The 10,608-nt window shown below is 47.5% G+C and overlaps 1 protein-coding gene and 1 pseudogene across 2 annotated transcripts in view; one reads left to right on the top strand and one right to left on the bottom strand.

Annotated features, from left to right (window-relative positions):
• Positions 1-284: 284 nt before the first annotated feature.
• On the bottom strand, positions 285-458 carry LOC118652843 (annotated as a pseudogene).
• A 3,781-nt stretch (positions 459-4,239) lies between these two features.
• The window catches only part of SAE1 (SUMO1 activating enzyme subunit 1), a 79,538-nt gene continuing 73,169 nt past the window's right edge, over positions 4,240-10,608 (top strand). Inside the window, exon 1 of one of the 2 annotated variants that reach the window (XM_036302861.1) lies at positions 4,240-4,410. In XM_036302861.1, the coding sequence (XP_036158754.1) occupies positions 4,241-4,410 (170 nt within the window). In that variant the 5' untranslated portion in view covers position 4,240. The remainder of the gene's footprint in view (positions 4,411-10,608) is intronic. The other variant, XM_036302863.1, reaches the window with a different exon arrangement.

Genomic DNA, 10,608 nt, shown 5'->3' with positions numbered 1-10,608 from the left:
TCAGTTTTGCAAGATGAAAATGTTCTAGAGATTGGTCTCACAACCATCTAAATAAGTATACTTAACACTTCCCTAGCTGGTCTGGCTTAGTGGATAGAGCATAGGCCTGTGGTCTGAAGGGTCCCGGGGTTCAATTCTGGTCAAGGGCACATGCCCGGGTTGTAAGCTCGATCCTCAGTAGGGGGCATGCAGGAGGCAGCCGATCAATGATTCCCTCTCATCATTGATGTTTCTATCTCTCTCCCCCTCTTCCTTCCTCTCTGAAATCAATAAAAATATTTTAAAAAATATTCACTTCCAGTGAGCCTGAAACTTTTAAATGGGTAAGGTTTGCATTCATTTTCTAAAAGAATATCTGTGCCTTTAAGATTATATCTTAATATAATGTCCTGGGATAGAGGACGTATCAGATATTAAACTGATAAGAACAGGTCCTGCACATGAGGCCGAGAAGCCATTGCCACACTCTTTTGGTCAGTCACCAAAGCCAGTCCAATTTCAAGGAAAGGCAATGAACATAGACCCACCCATCCCCTCAATGGGAGAAGTTTCAAAGGAATGTTATAAGATTATGTAGGATGGGAGATATTGTCTTAGCCATTTTTTTAAAAATATATTTTATTGATTTTTTACAGAGAGGAAGGGAGAGGGATAGAGAGTTAGAAACATCGATGAGAGAGAAACATCGACCAGCCGCCTCCTGCACACCCCCTTCTGGGGATGTGCCCGCAACTGAGGTACGTGCCCCTGACAGGAATCGAACCCGGGACCCTTCAGTCCGCAGGCCGACGCTCCATCCACTGAGCCAAACCGGCTTGGCCTGTCTTAGCCATTTTTTGTTGTTGTTGTTAATCCTCACCTGAAGCTATTTTCCCATGGATTTTTAGAGAGAGTGGAAGGGAGGGAGAGAGGCAGAGAGAGAGAGAAACATCGATGTGATGTGAGAGAGACACATTCATGTGGTTGCCTCCTGCACGTGCTCTAACCAGGGCCGGGGATGGAGCCTGCAACCTAGATGCGTGCCCTTAATTGGAATCTAACGTAGGACCCTTCAGTCTGAAGGCCAACACTCTACCCACTGAGTCAAACCAGCTAGGGCTGTCATAGCCATTTTTGCAAAATGCAATGGGCCACAACGATGATCGAGAGAACTTAGTGAGCCCTGGCGGGTGTGGCTCAGTTGGTTGGTTGTCCCATGCACTGGAGAGGTTGCTGGTTGATTCCCTGTTGTGGGCTTGATCCCCAGTAGGGGGCGTGCAGGAGGTAGCTAATCCACGTTTCCCTCTCACATTGATGTTTCTTTCTCTCCCTCTCCCTTTCTCTCTCTCTCAAAATCAATTTTAAAATCTTTTAAAACTAAAAAATAATGTAGTAAGAAATATATAACATAAATGGGGACATATGTAATACTTTCAACAATAAAGATTTATGAAAAAATAAAAAAATTAAAAAAATATATATAACATAAAACCCACTATTTTAACCACTTTCAAGTGTACAATTCATTAACATTAAGTACATTCACAATATTATGCAACCATCATCACTACCTATTTCTTTTCTTGTCACCTATTGTGTCTGGGCTTTTCACTTACCATATATTTATATTTTTAAGTATATTTTATTGATTTTTCACAGAGAGGAAGGGAGAGGGATAGAGAGTTAGAAACATCGATGAGAGAGAAACATCGATCAGCTGCCTCCTGCACACCCCCCACTGGGGATGTGCCCGCAACCAAGGTACATGCCCTTGACCGGAAACGAACCTGGGACCCTTGAGTCCGCAGGCTGATGCTCTATCCACTGAGCCAAACCCGTCAGGGCATACCATATGTTTTGAAGGGTCATCCATGCTGCAGCATGTGTCCGTGCTTCATTCCTTCTTATGGCTGACTCATAGCCCATTGTCTGGATAGATCACATTTTGTTTATTCATTCATCAGTTGATGAATGGATTGGGTTATTCCACCTTTGGATTGTGAATAATGCTGCCATGAAGATTGGCATACCAGTATCTGTTTAGGGCCCTGTTTCAATTTCTCTGGGTATGTATCTAAGAGTGGAATTGCTGGTTCACATAGTTTTGTTTTGTTTGTTTTTTTAAATATATTTCATTGATTTTTCACAGAGAGGAAGGGAGAGGGATAGAGAGTTAGAAACACCGATGAGAGAAAAACATTGATAGGCTGCCTCCTGCACACACCCAACTGGGGATGTGCCTGCAACCCAGGTACATGCCCTTGACTGGAATCGAATCTGGGACCCTTCAGTCCGCAGGCCGACGCTCTATCCGCTGAGCCAAACCAGTTAGGGCTCACATAGCTTTTTTTTTTTTTTTAAATATATTTTATTGATTTTTTACAGAGAGGAAGGGAGAGAGATAGAGAGTTAGAAACATCGATGAGAGAGAAACATCGATCAGCTGCCTCCTGCACATCTCCTGCTGGGGATGTGCCCGCAACCCAGGTACATGCCCTTGACCGGAATCGAACCTGGGACCCTTCAGTCCACAGGCCGACGCTCTATCCACTGAGCCAAACCGGTTTTGGCGTCACATAGTTTTTTTAAGGGGAGCCTGCCTATTTCTAAAGGTCTGGACCCAGAAATTGGCCAGGGGAGTTGAAGTCCCCAGCCATCAGCCAACAACAACTTGCCAGCCATGTGAGTGAGTCACCTTGGAAGGTGCTCTTCCACCCCACGCCATCAGATGACTGCAGACAAAGTGTGCATCTGACCGGACCCTCATGAGAGGCCTTGAATTAGAACTTCCCAGCCAAACTGCTCCTGAGTTCCCAACCCACAGAAACTATGAGATAATAAATATTTGTGTTTTTTAAAATATATTTTATTTTATTTTTTTACAGAGAGGAAGGGAGAGGAATAGAGAGCTAGAAACATCAATGAGAGAGAAACATCGATCAGCTGCCTCCTGCACACCCCCCACTGGGGATGTGCCTGCAACCAAGGTACATGCCCCTGACCAGAATCAAACCAGGGACCCTTCAGTCCGCAGGCCAACGCTCTATCCACTGAGCCAAACCGGTGCTGGTGATATTTGTGTTTTTTAAAAAACACATTTTTATTGATTTCAGAGAGGAAGGGAGGAGGGAGAGAGAGAGAAACATCAATGATGAAATAGAATCATTGATTGGCTGCCTCCTGCACGCCCCCTTCTGGGGATCGAGCCTGCAACTCAGGCATGTGCCCCTGACCGGAATCGAACCTGGGACCCTTCTGTCCACAGGCCGAAGCTCTATTCACTGATCCAAACCAGTGAGGGCTTGCTTTTTTTTTTTTTTTAATCTATGTTTTAATCTTTTACCATTTGCCACTCTCTCACTTTGCTCCAGCCACCATGCCTTCTCCACAGTTAAACCATGCAAGCACGCTTCATCTTCAGGGCCTTTGCACATGCTGTTTTCTCTGCCAGGAAATGCGTCTTCTCCCAGTTATGTGTACAGCTTATTTCTTCGGATCTCTGCTTAATGTCTCCTTCCCCGAGAGGCCTTCCCTGGCCATTCCTGTCATCCTGTAGTTCCATACCCTGCTTTATTTTTCCCCAAAGCATTTAAGCATGGCCTAATTTACATTGATTTTATCTTGGGCCCTCCTCAACATCAGATAAGCTCCATGAGGGCAGGATTTGTCTATTTTATTCGCCATTCTATTTCAAAAACCCAATGCCGGGTTTGCAGCAGGCGCTCCATAAATATTTGCTGAATGAATAATCTCATAGCAGTCTCCTTTTCTCGTGGGGGCCATAGACCCAGCTACCTTTTGGTCTGGGCGGGCTGGAGCAGTGGTTCTCAACCTTCCTAATGCCGCGACCCTTTAATACAGTTCCTCATGTTGTGGTGACCCCCAACCATAAAATTATTTTCATTGCTACTTCATAACTGTAATTTTGCTACCGTTATGAATCGTCATGTAAATATCTGATATGCAGGATGTATTTTCATTGCTACAAATGGAACATAAAGCATAGTGATTAATCACAAAAACAATATATAATTATATATGTGTTTTCCCATGGTCTTAGGCGACCCCTGTGAAAGGGTCCTTCGACTCCCAAAGGAGTCGCGACCCACAGGTTGAGAACCGCTGGGCTGGAGACTCTTGTCACGTGACCAGCCGTGGCCGGCCTGCCTTTGAAGCTGGGACGGTCCACGTGGTCGCCGGCTGCAGGGACCGGCGGGGGAGAGGAGCTACTGCGCAGGCGCGGTCTCCAGCGCAGGCGCAGATGCGTCCCGGCGCGCGGCGGTTGGCGGTTGGCGAGAGCAGAACCTGCGCTCGGGCAGCGAGAGCCGGCGCCATGGTGGAGAAGGAGGAGGCTGGCGGCGGCATCAGCGAGGAGGAAGCGGCGCAGTATGACCGGCAGATCCGTCTCTGGGGATTGGAGGCCCAGAAACGGTCAGACTGGTGCAGCCTGTGGGGCTGAGGGTCTGGAGGGGGCGTCTGGCCTGAGGCGTTCGCGGCCCTCAGGGAGAGGGAGGGTCTAATTTGAAGAAGGGAGGCGGGAATTCTGTACCCGGGGAGGGTAGCCGGCCTGAGAGGGCTGGGAGGGTTGGTTTGGGAATATTTCTGGAAGGTATGGGAAGCCAGGACTTCCCAGGGGGTGAGAGGGCGGTTCTGAGGGATTGGAGGCCTTTGGGGGGCGGGGAGGGGGTGATGGGGGAGTCCTAAGGGAACAGGAGGATTCGAACTTAGGGACTCCGCAGCCCGAAAGGGGGTGATGCTGGAGTTTAGGTCGGGGGTGGGGGCTGGGAACTAGGAGGGGCCGGGAATGGCTGGAAAGGGTGAAAAGAGCGGCGTGTTCATTCATTCCTAGATCGTGGGGACCTGGACGCTGGGGAGACAGGCGAACCTAACGTGCACCCTACATGCTTGTGGCCTCTAAGGGGTGGGTGGGCCCATCTGGGAGAAGGAGGGTTTTGGAGCGTTTGGGGGTAAGTTATTTTTAGTGGGAGTCTTTTATTTATTTTTATTGATTTCAGAGAGCGGAAGGGAGAGGGGGAGAGAGAGAAACATCAGTGAGGAGAGACACTCATTGATGGGCTGCCTCCTGCACGCCCCCTACTGGGGATGGAGCCTGCAACCCGGGCACGCGCCCTTTATGGGAATCGAACCCGGACCTCGCAGTCCGCAGGTCCACGCTCTACCCACTGAGCCAAACGGCCAGGGCTTTTAGTGGGAGTCGTGAGAGGCTCTAGGAGTCCAGGGGGGCTGGAGGCACCTGCAGAGGAGGCTCGTGTCGAGGTATGGGGATGTGTCCTGAGAGGACAGGACGCGGGGGTTGGGCATACATCCCGGGGGTGCTGAGGAATAGTTACCAGAGATGAGGTCTTTGGAAGAGGTGATTGATTTGGTCAAATAATTATCGAGCACCTTCCGCAATCACTGTTTTAGGCATGGAGCATATATCCCTGAACAACAAACTCCTGGCTCACATGAAACTTACACTCTAGTGTTGGCAACAAACATAAATAATGTTGGGTCCTAGCTGGTTTGGCTCAGTGGATAGAGCGTCAGCCTGCGGACTGAAGGGTCCCGGGTTCGGTTCCGGTCAAGGGCACATGCCCGGGTTGCGGGCTCTGCCCCCAGTGGGGGTGTGCAGGAGGCAGCCCATCAGTGATTCTCCCTCTCCCTTCCTCTCTGAAATAAAAATATTTTTTAAAAAATCGACTGTTAGGTAATGCAAGAGCAAGGGAGAAGAATAAAGCAGGATAAGAGGCTCAATAAAGGATGGTGAAGCGGAGAGCTGTTTGGATAGGGTGGCCAGGGAGGTCCTCTGACAGGTATGAAAGGGAAGAGCCACCTGGGAGGACCTTCCTGCCACAGGACGGCAAGTGTGACATCCTGGGGCCAGCGCACGCTTGGCAGGTCACACGGGATGGCTGGAACCAAATGAGTGACTAGCTTTTGTATTTTTTATTCTGTGCTGGGGAGTTTTGAATAGGTGTGGCATGATCTGATTTTTTAAAAGGACCATTTTAAAAGGACCATTCTTGCTGTGTGGGGAATAGGTTGAAGTGGGCAGACGTGGAAATAGGGGTTCCAGTTGGGAGACTACTGCAATATTTACTACAGTAATCCGCTGGAGACATAAGTAATGGGGCTTGGAACTTTAGAGAAGGGTCAGATACATATTCTGGACATCTTTGAGGACAGAGGGGACAGGACTTGCTGAAGGAGTCAGTGTGGGTTGTGAGAGGCAGAACTCCGGGATGACTGGGACTGGCCTGAAGACAGGTGGGTTGATTGGTTTTAGGGACTGCTCTTTGAAGGATATGGAATTCTTGGGAGGTGGGAGTTATTCTGAAGGAGTAGAGATGTACTGAAGCCTGTGAAGAATCTGGAAAGGGTTGGCTGAGGGTCCTGGGAAGGAAGGGGCTATCTGTAATTAGGAAGCTATTTGGAGACAACCTTACAGACTTATTAAAGTGCTCTCATGGCCATTTTTCAACTGAGTCTCATAGCAGGGCTCTGGAGTGGAAAGCGCCTTGTAGAGACAGGAAGGATGCTCCACAAAGCAGATTGACTTGCCTCTAAGGCAGCGGTTCTCAACCTGTGGGTCGCGACCCCTTTGGGGGTCGAACGACGCTTTCACAGGGGTCGCCTAAGACCATCGGAAAACACACATATAATTACATACTGTTTTTGTGATTAATCACTATGCTTTAATTATGTTCAATTTGTAACAATGAAAATACATCCTGCATATCAGATATTTACATGACGATTCATAGCAGTAGCAACATTACAGTTATGAAGTAGCAACGAAAATAATTTTATGGTTGGGGGTCACCACAACATGAGGAACTGTATTAAAGGGTCGCGGTATTAGGAAGGTTGAGAACCACTGCTATAGAGCAAAATGTTACTATTTTCTACTTTTTTATGTTTGAAATTTTTAATAATGAAAGTTGGGGGGAAATGTTACCCTCCCCCCTCCCATCTGGAGATTTCATATAGAGTTTCTGATTTCTGTCATTTTAAAATTTTTATTTTTTTAATGAGGTTTTCTAGTTAGGTCCTACTTCTGACCTTAACAGCTTTTTTTTAGAGTGATGAACTTTTTTTTTTTTTTAAATATATTTTATTGATTTTTTACAGAGAGGAAGGGAGAGAGATAGAGAGTTAGAAACATCGATGAGAGAGAAACACCGATCAGCTGCCTCCTGCACATCTCCCACTGGGGATATGCCCGCAACCCAGGTACATGCCCTTGACCGGAATCGAACCTGGGACCTCTCAGTCCGCAGGCCGACGCTCTATCCACTGAGCCAAACCGGTTTCGGCGAGTGATGAACTTTTATTGCTTTATTTTAAAAAATACATTTTTGTTGATTTCAGAGAGAAAAGGAGAGGGAAAAAGACATAGAAACATCAATAATGAGAGAGAATCATCAATTAGCTATCTCCCGAAAGCTCCCTACTGAGGATTGAGCCTGCAATCCAGGCATGTACCTTGACTGGGAATTGAACCGTGACATTCTGGTTCATAGGTTAATGTGCAACCACTGAGCCACACTGGCTGGGCAGATTTCTTTCTTTTGAAAAATAGGAAATTTTTTTTTTTTTTTTTTTTGGTTAATGCTCACCCAAGGCATTTCTATTGATTTTTAGAGAGAGTGAAAGGGAGGGGAAGAGACAAAGAGAGAGAAACACCGATTGGTTGCTCCTGCACGGCCCCTGACCAGGGCTGGGGATTGATCCTGCAACCGAGGTACATGCCTTTGACCAGAATCGAACCCGGGACCCTTCAGTGCACAGGCTAATGCTCTATCCATTGAGCCAAACCGGCTAGGGCTGAGGCCGCCTCTTTTACATAGCATGGGTTCTCTACTTTGCTGTCCTCTCCGCCATTGCCTGGCAGTTTGCACGTGAGTTTGCGTCTTGCTGTGGCGCACAGCCCATCTTATGAATGAGGTTCAAAGAAGGGAGCCAACTCTTCCAATGTCACACTCAAGTAAATAGGCGGAGGATTGGATTTGTAGCCTCTAACTTCAGACTCGCTGCTATTCCCATGGCAGCTCATTTTCCACCATAGGGGCTCATTCTTTCAATCAAATTAACATACAGGGGAATGCTAAAGCTGGCAGCTGTGTATGCTCTCAGAGTGTGCTTCCACAGTTTTGGCACTGCCTTTCACAGCAAAGGCATGTCTGATTCTCCCACTCAACAGTGATTTATCCCCATATCTAAGACAGGAAGGGAGGGTGAGTGGAAAGAGGGAAGTAGATTATAAACTCCATTAGGGCAAGCAGTTTATAAATGTCCAATAATTAGAATGTGGGTTTGTACTGGTCTCTTAAATTTCCAGTGCTTACAAGTGTGTAGATATTTAGATATTTGTCGAGTGAATGAAATGACTATACATTGCAAAGACCTAGGACAGTGATGGCGAACCTTTTGAGCTCGGCGTGTCAGCATTTTGAAAAACCCTAACTTAACTCTGGTGCCGTGTCACACATAGAAATTTTTTGATATTTGCAACCACAGTAAAACAAAGACTTAAATTTTTGATACTTATTTTATATATCTAAATGCCATTTAACAAAGAAAAATCAACCAAAAAAATGAGTTCGCGTGTCACCTCTGACACGCGTGTCATAGGTTTGCCATCACTGACCAAGAAGTCAAAAGACCTGCCTTCAATCCTCATCTCTGCTAAACAGCTCTTTGCCCTTGGGTGAGTCACACAATTTCTTGGCTCCACATCTGCAAAAGGAGGGGTGAGTGTGACATCTTTAAGGCTTTTTTAACTGTGAAATTTTGATTTTACGAGAAAGGGATTAGGAAAACTTCCCTATTTTCAATCACTAATTACCCTATGCTGTTCAGAGGAACTTCATTTGGTTCCATAGGCACATATTTGCCATTAAAGCTACTGGACATGTACTGGGTACTGGTTGTTTCTTTTTTCTTTTTTTTTCTTTTTTATTGCTTAAAGTATTACAAAGGGTATTACATATGTGTCCTTTTTTCCCCCTGCCCTTGACAATCCCCTGGCCTCCCCTACCCCCCTGGTTGTTTCATATAAGGACTAATTTATTCTAGTGGTTGATAGTGGTGAGTTTGAATCTCAGCTCAAGAACATCTTAGTTATTTAACCTTGAATACCTTTATTTTTAAAATATATATATTTTTTAATATATTTTTATTGATTACAGAGAGGAAGGGGGAGAGGGAGAGAGAGAGATAGAAACATCAGTGATCAGAGAGCATCATTGATTGGCTGCCTCTTGCATGCCCCCCACTGGGTATCGAGTTCGAAACCCGAGCATGTGCACTTGACCGGAATTGAACCCGGGACCTTCCAGTCCGCAGTCCAACGTTCTATTCTCTGAGCCAAACCAGTTAGGGCAATATATTTTTTATTGTGGACAAGAGGCCCGGTGCACGAAATTCAAGCATGGTGCGGTCCCTAGGCCTGGCCGGCATGCATCTGGTGTGGAAGGTCAGGTCCCAGCTGACCTCTGGGCCCTGAGCAGCCCTGGGCCCCTGTGTGCCCCCCTCCACCTGAGTCACAGCACCCGAGTCCCCACACGGAGATGCAGTGAGCGTGCAGGACGCTGCGTGCCGGGGTGCAGCTTGGGCCTCTAGGCTGCCCAGCGGTGCGACACAGAAGCCGGGCGGGCAGTACGCTCTTTTCCGGCCGGCCTCACAGACCAGCTCCTGTGTGAACCCACGGGGAGCCCGACTGGCCCCCGTGGTCTCAGTGGCTGTGGCCTGGCTCACCCAGAAGAGGCCGCACGGGTGTGGGACGGGATCCTCATGGGTGGTCACTGTCTGCTGGGTGATCAGTTTTGGCCAGGCCTCCCCGCCCGGCTCACTCAGTGCCTGGGAGCTAGGAGGAGGCACCCCCCTTCCCCTTGCCCCCTCTCCCCCTCCCCGCTAGCACTGCTGGGAACCATCTGCAGGGCATATTGGCGGGCGATCTGGCCCTGCTCACACCCGCCTTGGCATGGCACCGCCCACTCACCTGCTCCACCATCCCTCCACGGCCCTGCTCTCCTCGGTGCCCATTAGGCCGGCAGCCACGTCAGTCATGCCCGCCATGTCAGTGACCACCTGGTGGTCAGCGCACGTCATAGGAAGCGGTCGAATTCCTGGTTGAACTCCAGGTCGAGGGGATAATTTGCATGTTAGGCTTTTATTACATAGGATAATATTACAGATATCTCCCATTTTATCCCCCTTTACCTCCTCCTCCCAGCACCCCCCCTTCCCCCTAGGTAACCTTGGATAGATACATCTCTTAACTTCTCTATGCTTCAGTTTTTTCATTTATCAAGTAGAGATAATATAATCTACTTTATAAGGTTATGGAGAACTAAATGAGATAATGCATGAGTAGTGCCTAAGCACAGAAAGGAGTTAGAAAATTATAGTTACAGTTATTTGACAAGTATAAATTACCAGCAACAAAAGAAGGGAAACTACATAGGAAATAGCTTGAGATAAATAAGGCAAGTGTAAAGCATGAGTCAGTGGATTGAGTGGGGACTTCAGAAGGATGAGGAAGACTAGGAGGAACAGATTTGCTGAAGCGGATCACAGTGGGGAGCAGTCTTAGGTTATGGATTATGACAAGACATATAAGTA

Source organism: Myotis myotis, unplaced genomic scaffold (genome assembly GCF_014108235.1).
Source record: "Myotis myotis isolate mMyoMyo1 unplaced genomic scaffold, mMyoMyo1.p scaffold_m19_p_34, whole genome shotgun sequence".
NCBI lineage: Eukaryota > Metazoa > Chordata > Mammalia > Chiroptera > Vespertilionidae > Myotis > Myotis myotis.
The sequence above is the reverse complement of the archived record's forward strand: the minus strand, read 5'-3'. Positions and strand labels throughout refer to the sequence as shown.